At 37.4% G+C, this 17,248-nt stretch overlaps 1 protein-coding gene across 1 annotated transcript in view; it reads right to left on the bottom strand.

The window, feature by feature from the left end:
* CTNNA1 (catenin alpha 1) overlaps nucleotides 1–17,248 on the bottom strand; it is a 179,781-nt gene that overhangs the window by 104,007 nt on the left and 58,526 nt on the right. Inside the window, exons 6-7 of the mRNA XM_052643775.1 lie at nucleotides 10,144–10,413; nucleotides 7,518–7,721 (exon numbers count right to left, since the gene is read on the bottom strand). Coding sequence (XP_052499735.1) covers nucleotides 7,518–7,721; nucleotides 10,144–10,413 — 474 coding nt within the window. The remainder of the gene's footprint in view (nucleotides 1–7,517; nucleotides 7,722–10,143; nucleotides 10,414–17,248) is intronic.

Genomic DNA, 17,248 nt, shown 5'->3' with positions numbered 1-17,248 from the left:
GTTAGATCTTGCCTGTTATATACTGCAATTCATAATGCCAGAGTGGCATAGCTAGAAGTACCTCACACCTCTTAGAAAGCAATATAAAATACAACTAGAGACATCTTCCTCAGACTTAAGGTCTTTTAAACTTCTCATCTCACACCACAAGAAAATCATACAATTTTTGACAAATATGCTTTCCAAATTACATAAATGTCAAGAGGAAGAAGTCCTACACATGTGTGAATTTTGCATTCAATGCAACATCTATTTGTACCTAAATTCTCCAAATATGCTAGGCAGATCACAGAAAAGCTTACACTGCTGCTGCTGCTGCTGCTAAGTCGCTTCAGTCGTGTCCAACTCTGTGCGACCCCATAGACGGCATCCCACCAGGCTCCCCCGTCCCTGGGATTCTCCAGGCAAGAAAACTGGAGTGGGTTGCCATTTCCTTCTCCAGTGCATGAGAAAGTGAAGTCACTTAGTCGTGTCTGACTCTTAGCGACCCCATGGACTCTAGCCCACCAGGCTCCTCCATCCATGGGATTTTCCAGCCAAGAGTACTGGAGTGGGATGCCATTGCCTTCTCCGAAGCTTACAGTAACAAATCAATAAAATCATATAGCTACAGAACTACGGACTAGCAATACAGGGAAGAGTCTACTGCAGGAAACCCAAGGGTTCACACAAAGATGGAAATTGTAGCGTATTTTATAACGAAACTCAGGCCCTATAGCTGCATATCACAGAACCAACTGAAACATCTATGACATCAAGCAACACCAGAGAGTCTAGCTTTGCAGGATACTCTAAAAGAGCTTTCTTTTCTTGTTTAGCTCACTTCAAGCAGCTATACAAGACCTGGGTTTACCTTATTTACTGTAAAGTATTTGGTAATAAGTTTCATTTATAGAGCTATACAGTGAAAAATTCCATGATTATTAAAGAGGATGGTATAAAATCTTATTTTCTGACTTACAAAGATGCATTATAATAAAACTAGTAAGTGTTCAGATTTTTCGGATCACAGGGATATGAGTTCAAACCGCAGCTATATGATTACATTTCTGAGCAAGTAACAATTCAATAAGGGTTATTATGGTAGTCAAACAGGTAATAATATCTGTCTCTCAGCACAATGACCAGTATATGGTAAGCACTATAACAGTACAATAAGCCTTAGTTCTGCTATCAAAAAAAGAAACAATAAGAACAGATAAATGTGTACATACACACACCGTCCAAATGAAGTCTAGCATGCTATATACCAAAAATGGTGATAATGAACAGAGAATTTTATAATCAGAAATAAAATAACCGATTCTAATTCGGAAAATTAGGAAATGTAGCCACAAAATAACGCAGTAACAAGCTCTTCGAAGAGTCCTTCCAAAGCTTGGAAGCTCTGGCTCTGCTAAAGTGGTTCCAGGAAAGCATTTGCAAAACTGAGAAGAGATCAGCATCTAGATTAAGTGCTTCCCTTCACTGCAATAACAATCTATCTTTGAGAGCGAACATTAACTGCACCTTATTCATACATTCCATATCTATTATCTTAATCAGATAAAAATTTTATACCTGATATGTTAACATAATCAAACCCCTCAAATACAGGCCCAGTCCAATACAAAAAATGTCTAGTTACTTCATTACTCTTTAAAGATCCTAAAATCACTGCCTCCAATGTTTCAGGGCAAGAACAAAGACAAATTTAACCTTAAGCAATATCATCCTCACCAGGTCTTAAGCTGTACCAATTTTATTCTGCCTAAAACTAGTTTAAAGTATAAAAAAATACAAGCTATAATAGCTACTATGTAAGTTACCATCCAGACACTGAAGGAAGAAGTTGATGGCTTAACTCTTTAGCTACTCCTCTTAACTGGTTGGCTATCCAGTAGTTGTAACTATCCAAGAGAAATATAAGGCAAGCAAGAAATAAAAACTACATATATAATCTAAAATTTTCAAGTAGCCATAGCTAGAAAGAAACAGGTAAAAAAATACGTTTAAGAACAAATTTTAACCCAATATATCCAAAACATTATCAATGAGATAGAGGTATTTACAGCTTTTTCATTGAAGTATGTCTTGGAAATTTGGTGTATAGTCTACACTCACAGCACATCTCAATTTGGATCTGTCACATTTTAAGTGCTCAATAGCCACATATGCCTACTGGTTACCACACTGGATGGAACCAAGCCAAAGCTACTCAAGCCCAAGACATGTACTTCTTCTCACCTATTACAAATTCTAAATCTAGTAACTCAGCACATGACTGAACTGCTAGACAAGATTGCTAAGGTCCCAGCCAAGTGGAATTCTGGGAATTCCCTAGTGGTGTGATGGTTAGGGCTCTGCCCTTTCACTGCAGAGGTACTAGGTTTGCTCCCTAGTGAGGGAACTAAAATCCCATAAGCTGTGCATGTGGCAAAAAAACAAACAAAACACACCCAAATGGAATTCACTTCAAAGACTGAGGTCTTTTATGTTTCAGACACTGTGTTAAGAATTTTCAGACTTGGGGGGGAGAGGGTTTTGGATGGGGGGGAAGAGTTGTTCACTTGTTTATTGAGGGGAATATGAGTATGGTAATAGAAACAAATAAGTTTGGTCCTAATAAATTCTACTACTGGGAAAAACTCAAAGCACATGACCTAACAAAGGAAGAAAGGACCACATTAAGGATTAGCATATCCCTTAGCAGAAGGAAGAGTGTGAAATAAAGAATTCAGCTGTACCAAGTATAGAGCTCTTCAGAAGGAGGTGTTCCACTGGCACTGAAATATCTTCAGAGAATATTATAACACAGAATTGGGCTCCAAAGTCAAGTACACATTTAAGAAACAAATTTGAACACATTAACTAGTAGCCGGTTTTAACCTGTTAACCAGGTTAAACCCTGGTTTAACATTTAACATTGTTAAATTTAACATGTTTAACATTTAACAATTAACATTCAGGTTGTTTGTATTTTCATTTTGTTCATTATTATTTTTATTATGTTAACTGCATAACATAACATTTACCATCTTAGTCAATTTTAAGCATATAGGTCACAAGTCTTAAGAACATTTATATTACTGTGTAGCCATCACCACATCCATTTCCAGAACTTTTCATTTTCCCAAACTGAAACTCTGTTCCCATTAAACAGTAACTCAACATTCCCATCTCCCCCAGTGCCTGGCACTCCCACTCTCCTTTCTGTCTCTATGAATTTAACAACTCTTAGGAACCTCATCGAAGTGGGATCATAGAGGATTTGTCCTTTGTGTCTGGCTTATTTCACTCAGCAATATCCTCCAGGTCCATCCATACTGATGTCCCATTAACTTAACAGTCTGAACATTCTATGAATATCTTATGACTATGTAGAGAATATTAAGGGGGTTAAAACATTATTTTAAAATTTAGAAAACAATGCATACAAGAAAATGGACAAACTGGAAATACATATACCTAAATGTTAGTAGCAATGGTGGTTCAATAATTTAATGCACATGTGTGACTTTCAATTAGGAAAAATAAAGTGGCAATAAACTTTTTTCAAATTCAATTACATTTCACTTTCAATCCATTCACTTTTAAACCCATCCAAGCTGTTTTTCTTTCCCTAGAATCCTCACAGGCAGAATAATCTTAGGTTGATAAACCAAGAACCAATTAAACTTAACCACAATAACCACATTTCATATCAAGGAAACCTGGGAAGTCATTTGTGAAACTACAGAGATCCACTGAACAGTCAAAAACCCTCCACTGTCAGGCATCTGAAGTATTTCCATAATGTTAAGAAAGCAGGAGTCAAATGAATTATTTTTAACATCAATGTTTCTTAAAGCTTCAGAGTAAGTCAGCAACAGATCTAACATCACCTGTTAACTCTCCAAACTACAATGCAAGAAGCAGCATCAAGGCTGCTGACCTTCTGGCCCTTGGAGCCTTTAAAAGAGAGTTGGGCCCCCACCTTATAATCATTTACCCTCACTGCTTATTTCAGAGTATCTGATTTAATTTTTTCCAAAAATGTCATCTGTATACTGAAAAACTGAAAAATCTACCAGAAGCAAGGGTAAACCACCCATGGCCTCCTCCTCCATAACGCTCCAGAACGTGACCAATAAGAACAAGAATCTTTATTTTTTTCACTAATGTATTCCTAGCACCAAGAATATCCCAAACTGTTCACTTTATCCATTTTTCCCAAGTCAGCATGAGTTCTTATGAAGCAAGCACCTATTGAGTATCTCTTCTAGCATTACACTGGACCCTGAGAGAAGATTTTTAAAACAGGCCCATCTTTAAAGAGTTTAAAACCAAGCTGCAGAAACTGCACGGATAAAGGAAATACAATTAAGCAACAATTCAAGGAACAACTGAGTGCTACTTGCTTCAAGTAGCAAGAAATAATATAGAATGGTGTAGTTTGAAATGGCCTTCAGCAAAGAGATGGGGGCGGGGGCAGGGGGGACACAATGTGAGCCTTGAACGAAGAGCAGGTTAGATTTAATCAAGTAGGAAGGGAATTTTAAAAACATAATGAACAATGTCCTACTGAACGCGTAAGCTCAGACTGACCTGAGCAGGTAGAACAAACTGGAAATGGAGAAAGTGAATGAATAGAGCCTGGAATAAGACAATGGCAATGGAGACAAAAAAGGACAAATGTAATAAACCATCCTAGCAGTCTCTCCACCTTACCTGTTCATTGATATCTCTTGGGGAACTTTTAAAAATACTGATGCCTGGAACTGAATCTGGTAATTATGACTTAGTTTGGGTACAATCTAGACATCATGATTTCTAAAAATTGCCCAGGGATTCTAATTTCCATCCAAAGTTAAGAATCACTGCCCTATCTTATCAACTGTACATTTTGAAAATAAAACTTCATTAAAAAAATAAAAAAAAGAATCACTGCCTCCGAGGAAACACCAGTGTAACGTAAGTGGCAACACAGGATGAAGAAGGAAGGCTCAAGAAATTACAACAAATTTTTTGAAGCATGTATCTATAAAAATTATGACATGACTGGGAGAATTCAAGAAGAGGAAAAAGTAAAAATACATGAGCCTTTCTGGATTTTTACCACTCCATCAACAAGTTCTATGTACTGAACCAGTTTTAATTAATCCAAACTGTCCCAATTCTCCATATACCATAATTGCTCATCTAATATTTTTCAAAAGAAATAATCAAAACTGAAAGTGAACCATCTTTTAAAAATCAAGGTAAAGCTCAATGCAAAGACTATAAAATAAATACTTGATAAATTGCCTCATGTTTTCCAGCTAGAAATAAACTCACCCTCCTTGCAATTCCCATGGTATTTTAGTAAAATCTATGATGGCACTCCCAAAAAATGTACTGTAGACATGCTGTACGTTTCTGAAGGGAAGGACCAGAGCCTCATTCCTCCTCTTACACAGTGTCCAGCACACTACTCTACAGATGACACACAGTATGAACTGAGTGACAAGAAGATACTGCCAGGTAAGTTCTGACTGTCACTGGAGGTTTTTGAATGCTTCATGAATAAGGAAACCCTATCCCCAGTTGATTCTGCTTCTTGCAGATCCTTTTACCCTAAGGTTTCTTCAAATGTGCTTCACTGCCCTCCCACTTTATCCTCACTCCAGTACTTCTGGACAAGACACAGCCTGATCACTGTTATGTGAGTCAATTCAAGTGAACTATTAAATATTTTTATCTTTAGGAGAAACATGCTCAGAAATTTTTTTCTAAAATGTATTTCTGAATCTTGACATAATTCCCTTCAAAAGCCCCATCATAATCCTTTAAATTCTACCCAACATCAATCACTGTTCTAGCTTTCACTTACTGAGGAAGATGTTATGTAAGATGGCTATTATGGTCCCCATATCTTCAGCATAAATGAATATTTCCCACTTTTACTTACATCCATGGCACAAAATAGAAAGTACTATTTAAAGAATCCAAGAGGTGACTAGCCCAAGACCTGACCAAACCTAAGACTGAAGGAATATTTTTTTAGACTGATTAGGAAGCTCTGGTATGGAGCAACGAGAACAGATTTACCACATACTCTCCCCTAAAAAGGCTGTTTTTAAAGTGGTTTCCCAATCATAACTATTAGACACTTTCGCATCACTTCAGCACTGTACATGATAGCAGGGAACTGATGCACATACATGCCATGAGGCCTTTGTTTCCCTCTTTAAGACTCCAATATCGTTGAGTGAGTCCTCAAATTATTCATTTTTTATATTTTCTGATTTCCAGGCTTACATATGGGTTTTTAAATGCATCCCACATTTTCACTGTTGACTTATCAACTGCTTTTTCCATCTGATTTAACTAAGCCTCTAATCTCATTTTTCTAAGGTAGACTGCATAGGATCAAAACATGGCAATGGCTTAAAAAAATTCAAAATGCTTGACTAATTTTGCAATATGGTAGAAACAAGATAAACACAGGAAGGCATTCATCTTCAGCCCAGGAATTCCATCAGGACCCACCATTATATGTTCACTTGTGTAAGAATATAAATGAACAAACAAGATGTATGGCAAATGAACATATGAGAAAGCACCAAAGATCTTTTCCTGAAAACTATTAAGTAGACAAAAATCACTAGTTAGAAATAATTTGCATTGTCCTTCTTCCCTTTAAAATGATTCACTATAATTTTTAATTTATTCCTTCTTTACCACAGTAAAATATTGGATACAAGATCTAAACTATAGTAACCCTAAACCAGCATTAAATAATTGAAATGGAACAGTATTAAGGAAGTAAAAAAGACATTACTGATAGAGAAAACAAGTACAGTATTTTCCACAGCCAAAAAAAAAAAGGTGTTAAATTTCACAGTATTGGTTTTTAAACACAAATCTTAAGAGTTCAAAAACACTACTCACTTCACCTAACACAACAGTTCAGTTCAGTTGCTCAGTCATGTCCGACTTTGCTCTACTTGGCAAAAACCTAGTCTTATCACATTGTATACAGTTCATTCAAGAAACTTCATCTTTTATAAATATTTTCAATATTCCCTTTTGCTCAAAATTATATGGTCACCTAGATGTGGTAAAAGAATTTCAGGGGTGTTGAAGGTTACTATCCATGTAGACACACGCTGAAATATGTAGACAGAGGTGAAGAAATACAATTTCTACAAGTTACTTTCAAATGTTTCATAGAAAAAAGGGGTATATATATGCACACACACACACATATATTTATACACACAAACAGATTTATCTCTTACTTGGTGAATCTAGATAAAGGGTTTACTGTATTTCTATAAGCTTAAAATTTTTCACACTAAAAAGTTGAGGAGAAAGGGGACAAACAGTAAGCTATTTATCCATTCCTTGAAAAATTTTACTCCACCCAAAAGTCAATAAGCTAAAAACACATTTGACAGTTACAGTTAAAATACCTCAGACCCAACAATTATTACAGAAAACTCTTGTTACTTCAAAGAAAGTTTTGAAAAACACCTCAGAACCAACACCTGTCAGAGAAAATTCCTCTTACTCACATTGCCCATGTACTCTGAGAGCAGGTCCTGCAAGGCCTGGCGGACAGCATTACACTCTGCCACGATTCTCTCACGGCGGTCATCACGTGTGCAGGATGAATCAGCCATCAGGGCAGCACCACTAATGATGCTTTCCAAGCGCTCCTCCAGGGAAGGCCTAAAGCGCTCCTCACTGAAGCTCAAGGGGTCCACAATGATTTGTTTCTGCAAAGGAAGCGTTAGTGACTATTAGTGTCATCTCTATTTCCTTCAATATTCAAGAAGGTGAGGAAAATGCTGTTTAGAAACACGAATATATAACACCAAAAATATTAATGCCTGAAACAAAGTTATACTTGGCAGATGAGGGACATCCCACACGAGTTGGCTGATGGTGGATTACTTCTTAAAGAAGGCACTGGAAGCAATACTATCAAGCTGAAGTGGTCTGAATACGGTATGATATCTCAAATGCAAACAGAAATATGTCAGCACAAAAATCATGTTCATGCTACTTAATCTGAATACCTAAAGGTCAACAGATATCGTAATAGTAAGTTACCAAATGAGAATTACAAGAAAAATAAACATCAGCACTCTTTTTCTATGTACAGAGTGTAAAACTGTCACATGATAGTAACAGACCTGTTTCACCACACACACAAAAAAGCACTGACTTTTGTTGTCAAGGTTTCAGAAAAGTCATTTATAATCAGTTTCAGCTGTCCTCACCTTATACATTTCAAAGTTTATAAATGATTCAGTCTCAAGTTTATTCTGCTAATTCCAAATTAAGAGACTTTATTACCTCAAAGACCTTCAGGTATTCTGTAAGAGATGACAGCAATCTGTCCCAAAAAAGCCACTCTCTAAGATACAACTGCCCCCAAAAAAATAAATTCTTCCTCTGTCTCCCCTTACTCCCCCAACTCCACTCAAATTAAGATTTACCACTGATGAATAAAGTCAGGTCACAAGTAAGCTATAGGTACAAGGTCTAACATCAACAGTCGCAGGACAGGATCTACTGGCCTTCCATAGACTTTCCACTTGATCCAATCCATCCTCACACCAATAAATGTCTGTACAAATATTCTGCCTTTATTTTTCTTTATAGGGACTATGTTCTTATGGATTTCAATTTAAATGCTAAGTTTTTTTCCCCCTTAAAAAAGCCTGCCCTTTTCCAATAAATACACATTTCTTCTTTCTTTTTCAAAAAATCATCCGTTTCAAAACTGAACATATGATTCCTTCAGTTTAATATTAACCTGCATTACAGCTGACAGTTTTTCTTACCAGACTAAGTTACTGCAGTTATTTCTCCGGTCAAAACTGAATACACAATGCGTTCTTCACAATGACCAATAGGAAGGAGGAAGGAATGGTCACAGGATTTTAAGTCACAGAACTTCAACACACCTATAAGCATTTAGTCCAATCCCCTCCTTTTATGAATGAAGTTTCACTGTACCCTAAAGAGGTTAAGTGACCTCTAATAGATACTACTCAACTTAGGGCAAAATGTAACCCTTATTGCCTTGAATGAGGCCAGTAGCTAATACTGTCAAATTTGAAGGGGAAAAACAACAGTGCCAGTTAATTGTAAGATATATCTTAAGAATTTGTTATAAGTTCATTTAATGTTTAAGGCTCCGGGGTAAAAATTCAGTTCTAACATCATAGACTTTTGACTTAACACTGTCTTTACCCAAGCCAAAGTAAAGAGGTGAGACAAAGGAAAGAAAAATCAAGAAAAACTGTTAAAATGCACTCTATTATATTCATTCTGTACTTCAAAGCATTCCTACTTACGAAAGGATGCTTGTCACCTGAAAGGTAATTTTCTCTTATGATAATTTTTTTTTTAAATTAACAGTTGATTCAAAACAAACAAACAAACAAAGATATCTTGAACTGCTGCCATCTACTGGAAGCCATGAGGCATTGTGGGTAGGAATTTAAAACCATAAAACGCATCCCCAAAAATTACGACTAGAGTTGACACATAGGATAGTATGTGCACAGAATATATACACAGAACATATCTGGGGCATCATTTATAAAAAGTGATTATATGGCATTATGCTAACAAAGTATTTTAATTCTAAATTTGCTCCCACTTGATTCAATTTTCTTTATTACAATTTAGTTATTGAGAAGTGTGTCTAGGCAAATAAGATTAAGATGACAGCACTTTTGCTGTAGTCATTTATGATGTGTCTGTAACTCTCACTAGACTGTGAGTATCTGGAGCACACAGCCTAAGTGCACTTTGCCTCTATATCTTCCATAGGTTCACATCTCCCAGAAGGTTAAAATCTTGGTTGAAATGAATTGAATTCATATCTAAAGAATGACCTATAAGGAAACACAAGTTGCATTACAAAAATTCAGAAGTTTAACTAAAACTAAAAAAGAAAAGAGAAGGGATGGTGAAAAGGGATAGGCGGGGAGGGGGAAGAAAAGATAAATGCTTTAGGCCAAGATCAAGTTGACTGATGGTTCATAAAATTTCTTTCAATTTACACTACGAATCTAAGTCGAAATCAAGCAATCATGAGAAGCCTTATTCACATTTCCCCACAAATCTGTTAACTTTGAGGGATCATCAAGAACCTGAAGTCTCATCCCAAGTATAACTTACATCAAAGTTATTGAGGGCATATGCCAGTTCTCCTCCTCCTCCACCCGGGTGCTGAGAGGCATCATCTGATGCAGTGGCCTGGGCTGCATTAGAAATTCCTGTGACTGCCTGTTGCAGCTGCTTGTATATCAGGTCTCTGTTGGCCTTGTAGGCTGCAACGTCAGGGTGCTGTAGGCATGCCTGGGATGCAGTATAGAGGATTGGAACGTTTTTCTGCAGGATTCCTCTGGCTGCAGCCATCTGATCACGATGGCCCACATCTTTCAGTTCCTACAAAAGTAAAACAAGAATATGGGTTCTATTCATACAAATTTGACAGTGAATTCTAAAAAGTTAGAATTTCTGCTAACTAGATGTTATTTCCATTAACAGTTTGGCTTGAAAGTTCATCACAAAGGTCACAGTATGACTTAGTAGCTGAGAGTTTAAACTTTCCCAAAACACAAAGACCTGATTTTCAATCTCCAGCTCTAGTTTTTACTATTATGATCCTATTTAAACTCTCCATACTCACTTTCTCCTTCTGTAAAATAGGAGCAGTATTTTGTTCTCTTACAAATTCCTTGAGGATTAAATGGACCAATGCATGTAAGGCATCTAGAAGAGCACTAATAAAAAACAAAACCATGAAAACGAGCATCTTGATTACAACCTTATTAAGATGGATATACCTATTTCAACTAAAATACAAAAAATAAAGAGACATTTAAATACAGCAAAATTTATTAAGAGGACTTCTTTTTTATTAAGTTATAAAAGTTCACTGAGAGAGTTTTGTGAAATTTGGGATGAGATACCACAGATATCTCAAAACCACAAACTACTCAAACCAGCCAGGTGAGGATATGGAAGGCTGTTCTCCCAAGTACAGAACATCTTGTTTCCCCTTTCCCATCCCAAAGACCACCTTAGGACCCAGATTATTAGGGCATAAATCTGAAGTCCATGGACTCCATGACTTTAACCCAAAAGGTTTGTATTAATATTTCACTATAATACTCTATAGACATGCAGTCTTAGGTGAACTATTCTTTCTCAATTTCCTCTATCCCATAATTATAATCCACAGTTAAAATGATTTGAGGTTCCTAACATGGTTTCAACTACCAGCATTTGCTTGGTAAACTGGGTGAATATGCTAAGTGATACCAACAATAAATTAGATGGGAAGGGAGTACTGCTGGTATTCCTGTATTATTGCAATTACTCAGAGAAAACTAAGTCTTCAGTAAATGTGGATTTGCCACCACAGAAGAAAAATGTAAGTGATAACCATAACTGACCACCAACTGTTTCAACTATTTTATGTGTGATCCTAGAATTTCAATATTAATGTCATCAACTGAGACCTAGAGTATAATTTAAATGTTTTTAAAGTACAACACGTGTAAACAGTAAGAGAAAACCGACTTAGAAAGGGCAAAGTCAATTACTCAATTTAAAGTCTGACTTGACTGTTTATGGGTCATCTTTCTAAATGAGTTCCTAATTAAGCATTAGAGACACCAAACTGGCTTTTTTCTGAAACTTCATCTCACTATGTTTTAGGTTTGCATCTTTATTGAAACTTTGTACAATATGACAGCTTACTTTTCCTGCTAGAATTCTTTTCTCATTTGGAATATGAATTTGCAAGTAATAGCTCATGGCACTTCAAATGCCCTGTAGCATAATACATTAGGCTAAATATTCAGAAACAGGACCCTGTGGATTTTGATTACCAGTGATCATTTCAAGACTCAAGCTATGACAGGGGGTTGAGGCTCACCATTATGCTTAAACAGCTGGTGCACATGTTCTGTGTGGCATTTCCTAAGTGTCTTCCCTCACCACAACCTCAGGGACTTTCACGCTTTCTAAGAAGGCATTTGCCTTTATAATATCCTCTATTTTATAGAAACACTTTGCAATCAACTTCGTGGATACTTCTTAAGTATCCACAGCCTAAATCACCATAGTCTTTTACAAAGGTTAGCAAAGACACTTGTGGTCACCCAAAGTTATATAATAGGTGCCACAATTCCTGTTCAACACGTTCAGTTTCCTAGAGCTACTTCCCGGCCTGGTATGATAAACTCCTACCTTCCCAAAGACTACATGAGGTTCAATACTCAAAAAGGACACCATGGAGTTAGAGGGTGGTCATTTTAAGACTCAAGCTACAACAATGGGCTAGGCTTACACGTGCTGTGTGGCATTTTCTGAATATCTTGCCCTCACCACAACGTATCTTTGACAGACTTCTTTTTACAAGCAAGGAGGATGCATTTTAATCTATGATGAAAATGACAGCTACCATCATTTGTCCTAACTGCTAAAGTGTGCTAGCTTCTCTCTTTTTGAAGTGCTTCTGCCATAGCATAAAGAACTAGATTTTAAGTAAAGATAGGAAAACAGACACTATCACAAGGCAGCACTAGTTACTGTAATAAGAAAAATGATCAATCATAAGAATACTTTTCAAAATATACAGTGCTAGGACTTCCCTGGCGGTCCAGTGGCTGAGACTCCATGCTCCCAATTCAGGTCTGATCCCTGGTCAGGAAACTAGATCCCACATCCTGCAACTAAAATCCAATGCAGCCAAAAATAAGATACAGGGGGCTGGTAAGTAATCCAGATTAATGGGGGGGAAACAAACTATTAAGCAATTTAATAGATTACATACAAAATTAGAGTTCCTTGGTCTACTTTAGGCTTAATTCCCCAGTGTGACCAAACAAACTCAGGAACAAACAAAACAAAGTGGAAATGACTCCTTCCAAAGTAATTTGAACTAACCATCACACAAGTAACCAAGAAACAGAAGCTAAGTTCTAAGCAATCCAGAACACTTTCTAACCAAGATCCGAAAATTCAAATGACAATTTCCTCTCATGTCCCTCTTAACAATATAAAATTGCAGCCATAGTTACTTTTGATCAGATGTCTTCTCTTGGATTCAAATGACAACACTTAAAAAATTGTCCATGGTCAAACCCATCCAGTCCACATGATTTACACATAAAACAGACAGTGGCAATATTATCCATTACCAATTTGTTCACACTTTCAGAAAAATAATCACGAAAATCAGAGTTGACAGACTAGGTAAGAAGCACTATGTTTTTAACAAACCTGTCTCAACAAGCTCGTGTACCTGGGTGGGTGGAACGTAAACATCAAAGTAGTCCATCTTTAGCATTTTAGGGAGGCAGAGCTGACAATGTAAGGCAGAAGTAGTCCTCCTCAGAAAAACCAGCGTCGGTGCTACGGCAGATCCTTACCCCTAGCATCTATTTCACCCTGACAGTCAAAGAAGAGTCTGCAGCCAGTCTAATAGAAATTCAAAACTTCTACTCAGCAAATGATGTTCTAGCCCAAGAAAGTAACAGATTACGGACACACACAGAATCCCATTCCAGATGGATCTGCAGTACAGCAAAATGAGGTTTTTCTCTCATTTGTTAAACATGTATTTATTGAACACTATTGTATCTAGGCAGTGTTCTAGGCACTAGGAATTACAGTAGCAGATTAAACAATATGCCTGTCTTCTGGAGCCATACAGCTTAGGTTCAAAAGTGGCTCTACCACTTCTAGATGAATGTCCGTGCCAAATTAATTAACCTCGCTACACTACAGTTCCTCCATCTATAAAATTAACATCTGATCAATTATAGGATCTACTTTACACTACTTTTGTGAGGATTAAACAAATTTGTCCTTACAAAGTGCTTATAACAGTGTTTAGTGCATAGTAAACACCTTTTGAAAGTTATTCACTATTATTTTCAACACCATCCTCACCCCTACACCATGTTCCAAAAAACCCTTAATGACAAACTGGTAAATTCCAGAGCTCCTGTACACCTTATAAGGTTCAGCATTTCCTCACTGGGTGGCTGTTGCTTAAATGGTACAGGGGAGCTAAAGCAGCCAAGTATGCATATCATATCCAAATACTGCTCGTGAGGAAATCCCTTTTCTGGACTAGGGTTACCTCTAAAGATAAAAGGCTTGATGAGGAAGTGAACTATTACATACCACACCTGGGGAGAGAAAGAAAGGTCAAAGGTGAAAACAGACTAGGATACTAAGCACACAGCAGTAGAGGAATTCTGCCAGAAAACACAAAGTGTGGAAAACTGTGACCAGTAACTAAAGGAGGCCAGTGGAAAGTACCTAAAACAGAGAGTGAAGATTCCACCAGGCTGGCACATTAGGATAAAATGAATTGCTATTTAATTCCCAAGAAAAGCATTCAGTTCAGTTCAGTCACTCAGTCGTGTCTGCCTCTTTGCAACCCCATGAGTTGCAGCACGCCAGGCCTCCCTGTCCATCACCAACTCCCAGAGTTCACTCAAACTCATGTCCATCGAGTCGGTGATGCCATCCAGCCATCTTGTCTTCTGTTGTCCCCTTCTCCTCCTGCCCTCAATCTTTCCCAGCATCAGAGTCTTTTCCAATGAGTCAATTCTTCGCATGAGGTGGCCAACGTATTGGAGTTTCAGCTTCGGCATCAGTCCTTCCAATGAACACCCAGGACTGATCTCCTTTAGAACGGACTGGTTGGATCTCCTTGCAGTCCAAGGGACTCTCAAGAGTCTTCTCCAACACCACAGTTCAAAAGCATCAATTCTTCAAGCTCAGCTTTCTTCACAGTCCAACTCTCATATCCATACATGACCACTGGAAAAACCATACCCTTGACTAGATGGACCTTTGCTGGCAAAGTAGTATCTCGGCTTTTCAATATGCTATCTAGGTTGGTCATAACTTTCCTTCCAAGGAGTAAGCATCTTTTAATTTAATGGCTGCTATCACTGTCTGCAGTGATTTTGGAGCCAAAAAAAATAAAGTCAGACACTGTTTCCCCATCTATTTCCCATGAAGTGATGGTACCAGATGCCATGATCTTTGTTTTCTGAATGTTGAGCTTTAAGCCAACTTTTTCACTCTCCACTTTCACTTTCATCAAGAGGCTTTTTAGTTCCTCTTCAGTTTCTGTCAAAAGAGTGGTATCATCTGCATATCTGAGGTGATTGATATTTCTCCAGGCAATCTTGATTTCAGCTTGTGCTTCTTCCAGCCCAGCGTTTCTCATGATGTACTCCCATCTCTTTCAGAATTTTCCACAATTTATTGTGATCCACACAGTCAAAGGCTTTGGCATAGTCAAGAAAGCAGAAATAGATGTTTTACTGGAACTCTCTTGCTTTTTCCATGATCCAGCGGATGTTGGCAATTTGATCACTGGTTCTTCTGCCTTTTCTAAAACCAGCTTGAACATCTGGAAGTTCATGGCTCACATACTGCTGAAGCCTGGCTTGGAGAATTTTAAGCATTACTTTACTAGTGTGTGAGATGAGTGCAATTGTGCGGTAGTTTGAGCATTCTTTGGCATTGCCTTTTTTTGGGATTGGAATGAAAACTGACCTTTTCCATTAGTTTCAAGAAATACACACCAAGCCCCAGGCCCTATAATAGGTTGTATTATGATCGGGGGCACACAGGCACCCATAGCCAACCTATTCAACATATTCTACTGTAGGAGGATAAAGGTTAAAGAATCAGGCCCAAGGAAAACTGTAAGTGACCAGGAAATACTACAAACCCAAGAAAAACTTTAGAATCTATCACTCAAGATACCAGCAGAAAACATATGGTAAGATCAAACTAGGTAATTCAAAGATGTTGAGAGACTATGTTACAAAATTATGGAGATAAAGTACAGAAAAACCACAGGCTATTAGGGCACTTGGGCCCAAAGAGACGAAATGAGACAGCAGTTACCAGAAACCTGGGAATCAGGCAGCGGGAGAACACAACCCAAAAGAGGCTATGACATTTAGCCACCAAGGACAACCAGGAGGTAGGGATAAACCCCAGTTCACTGCCCTCTGATCTCCTAATGGTGCTCCCACTCGCCAACCCAACCAGAAGCCAGAGGGGAAAGAAGCCACTGGATGCAGTCCTGTAGACAGGTTAGGCTCCTGGGGCAGAGAGTAGGGTAATCAAGGGCAGAAAACAGATATGGAGGGGCTTATAGAAGACCTTCCGGCACAGTAACGAGTAACTTCAAGATTTCTATGACATCTTATTTGGGAAGTGTTTTTTTTTTTTTTTTAATACATCAGGGACTTATAATTAAGGAACTCTTCATGGACTCAAAGCACACAGAATTAAAACTCAGGTAACATTTTTCTCCAGTACATTTCTCCAGTAGCATACAAAATTCTGGACTATTACTGTGTTTATCTCAAGAACATCATTAATTTACTTATTCCACCATTTTGAAAGATATGCAATAGTGTCAGTCTAAATATTCTCACTTTCCTCAAATAATAGTAAGTCTTCATAAATCAAGATCAGACTAGGTTTTAAGAGAGCAGGACTATTCATCAAACTATATTTAAAATATAACATTTATTTCACATATTCAAAAGAGAACTTATATCAAGAACATCCAGTAAAATCAATTGTGAACATAATTTTGGCAGCTTGCCATATTTATAGAATAACCATACTATCATACAACAAGTTCTTCTTAGGATTAAACAGGTCCAGCAAAAAGAAAAAAATTATTGTGATTTATGTGATAGAGACATAAGCTAATTCAAGGACAAATGATAAAAGTGCACTGAGCCTACATTAACTAAATTACTCAGGCAATACAACAAATCTAGCTATATTATCATGTATAATACTAAGTACTGGAAATGTAAAATCAGGATCCCGTATGTGCAGATTCAGTCTGATCACATCTTATAGCTTGAAATATGAGCAGTAACTACTATTCACCAACTGCCCACTGCTGAGGGCCTACTAAGAATCTGGTGCTATATTAAATACTTCACATACATTATTTAATTCAATCTTCTCAATTTTTATTCTAATGTTAATGTAACCAAATCAAAGTCTAAGTCTCCAAAGCTGAAGCTGTAATATACTGAACATTTACATTACGGACCCCATTTTCCTCATGCCTGTCAGAGCGCTCTTGTTGAATGTTCCTGTTCTCAGGAAGGTCTACCCTGTCACAGCAGAAAGGAGATTTTCATTACCCCGAGTCAGATATAGTTAACTGCTTTCCTCTTTCCAATGATCACGAATGGGAACATTA

Source organism: Budorcas taxicolor, chromosome 7, assembly GCF_023091745.1.
Source record: "Budorcas taxicolor isolate Tak-1 chromosome 7, Takin1.1, whole genome shotgun sequence".
In the NCBI taxonomy this organism is placed as follows: domain Eukaryota; kingdom Metazoa; phylum Chordata; class Mammalia; order Artiodactyla; family Bovidae; genus Budorcas; species Budorcas taxicolor.
This window is presented reverse-complemented; position numbering and strand designations above follow the sequence as displayed.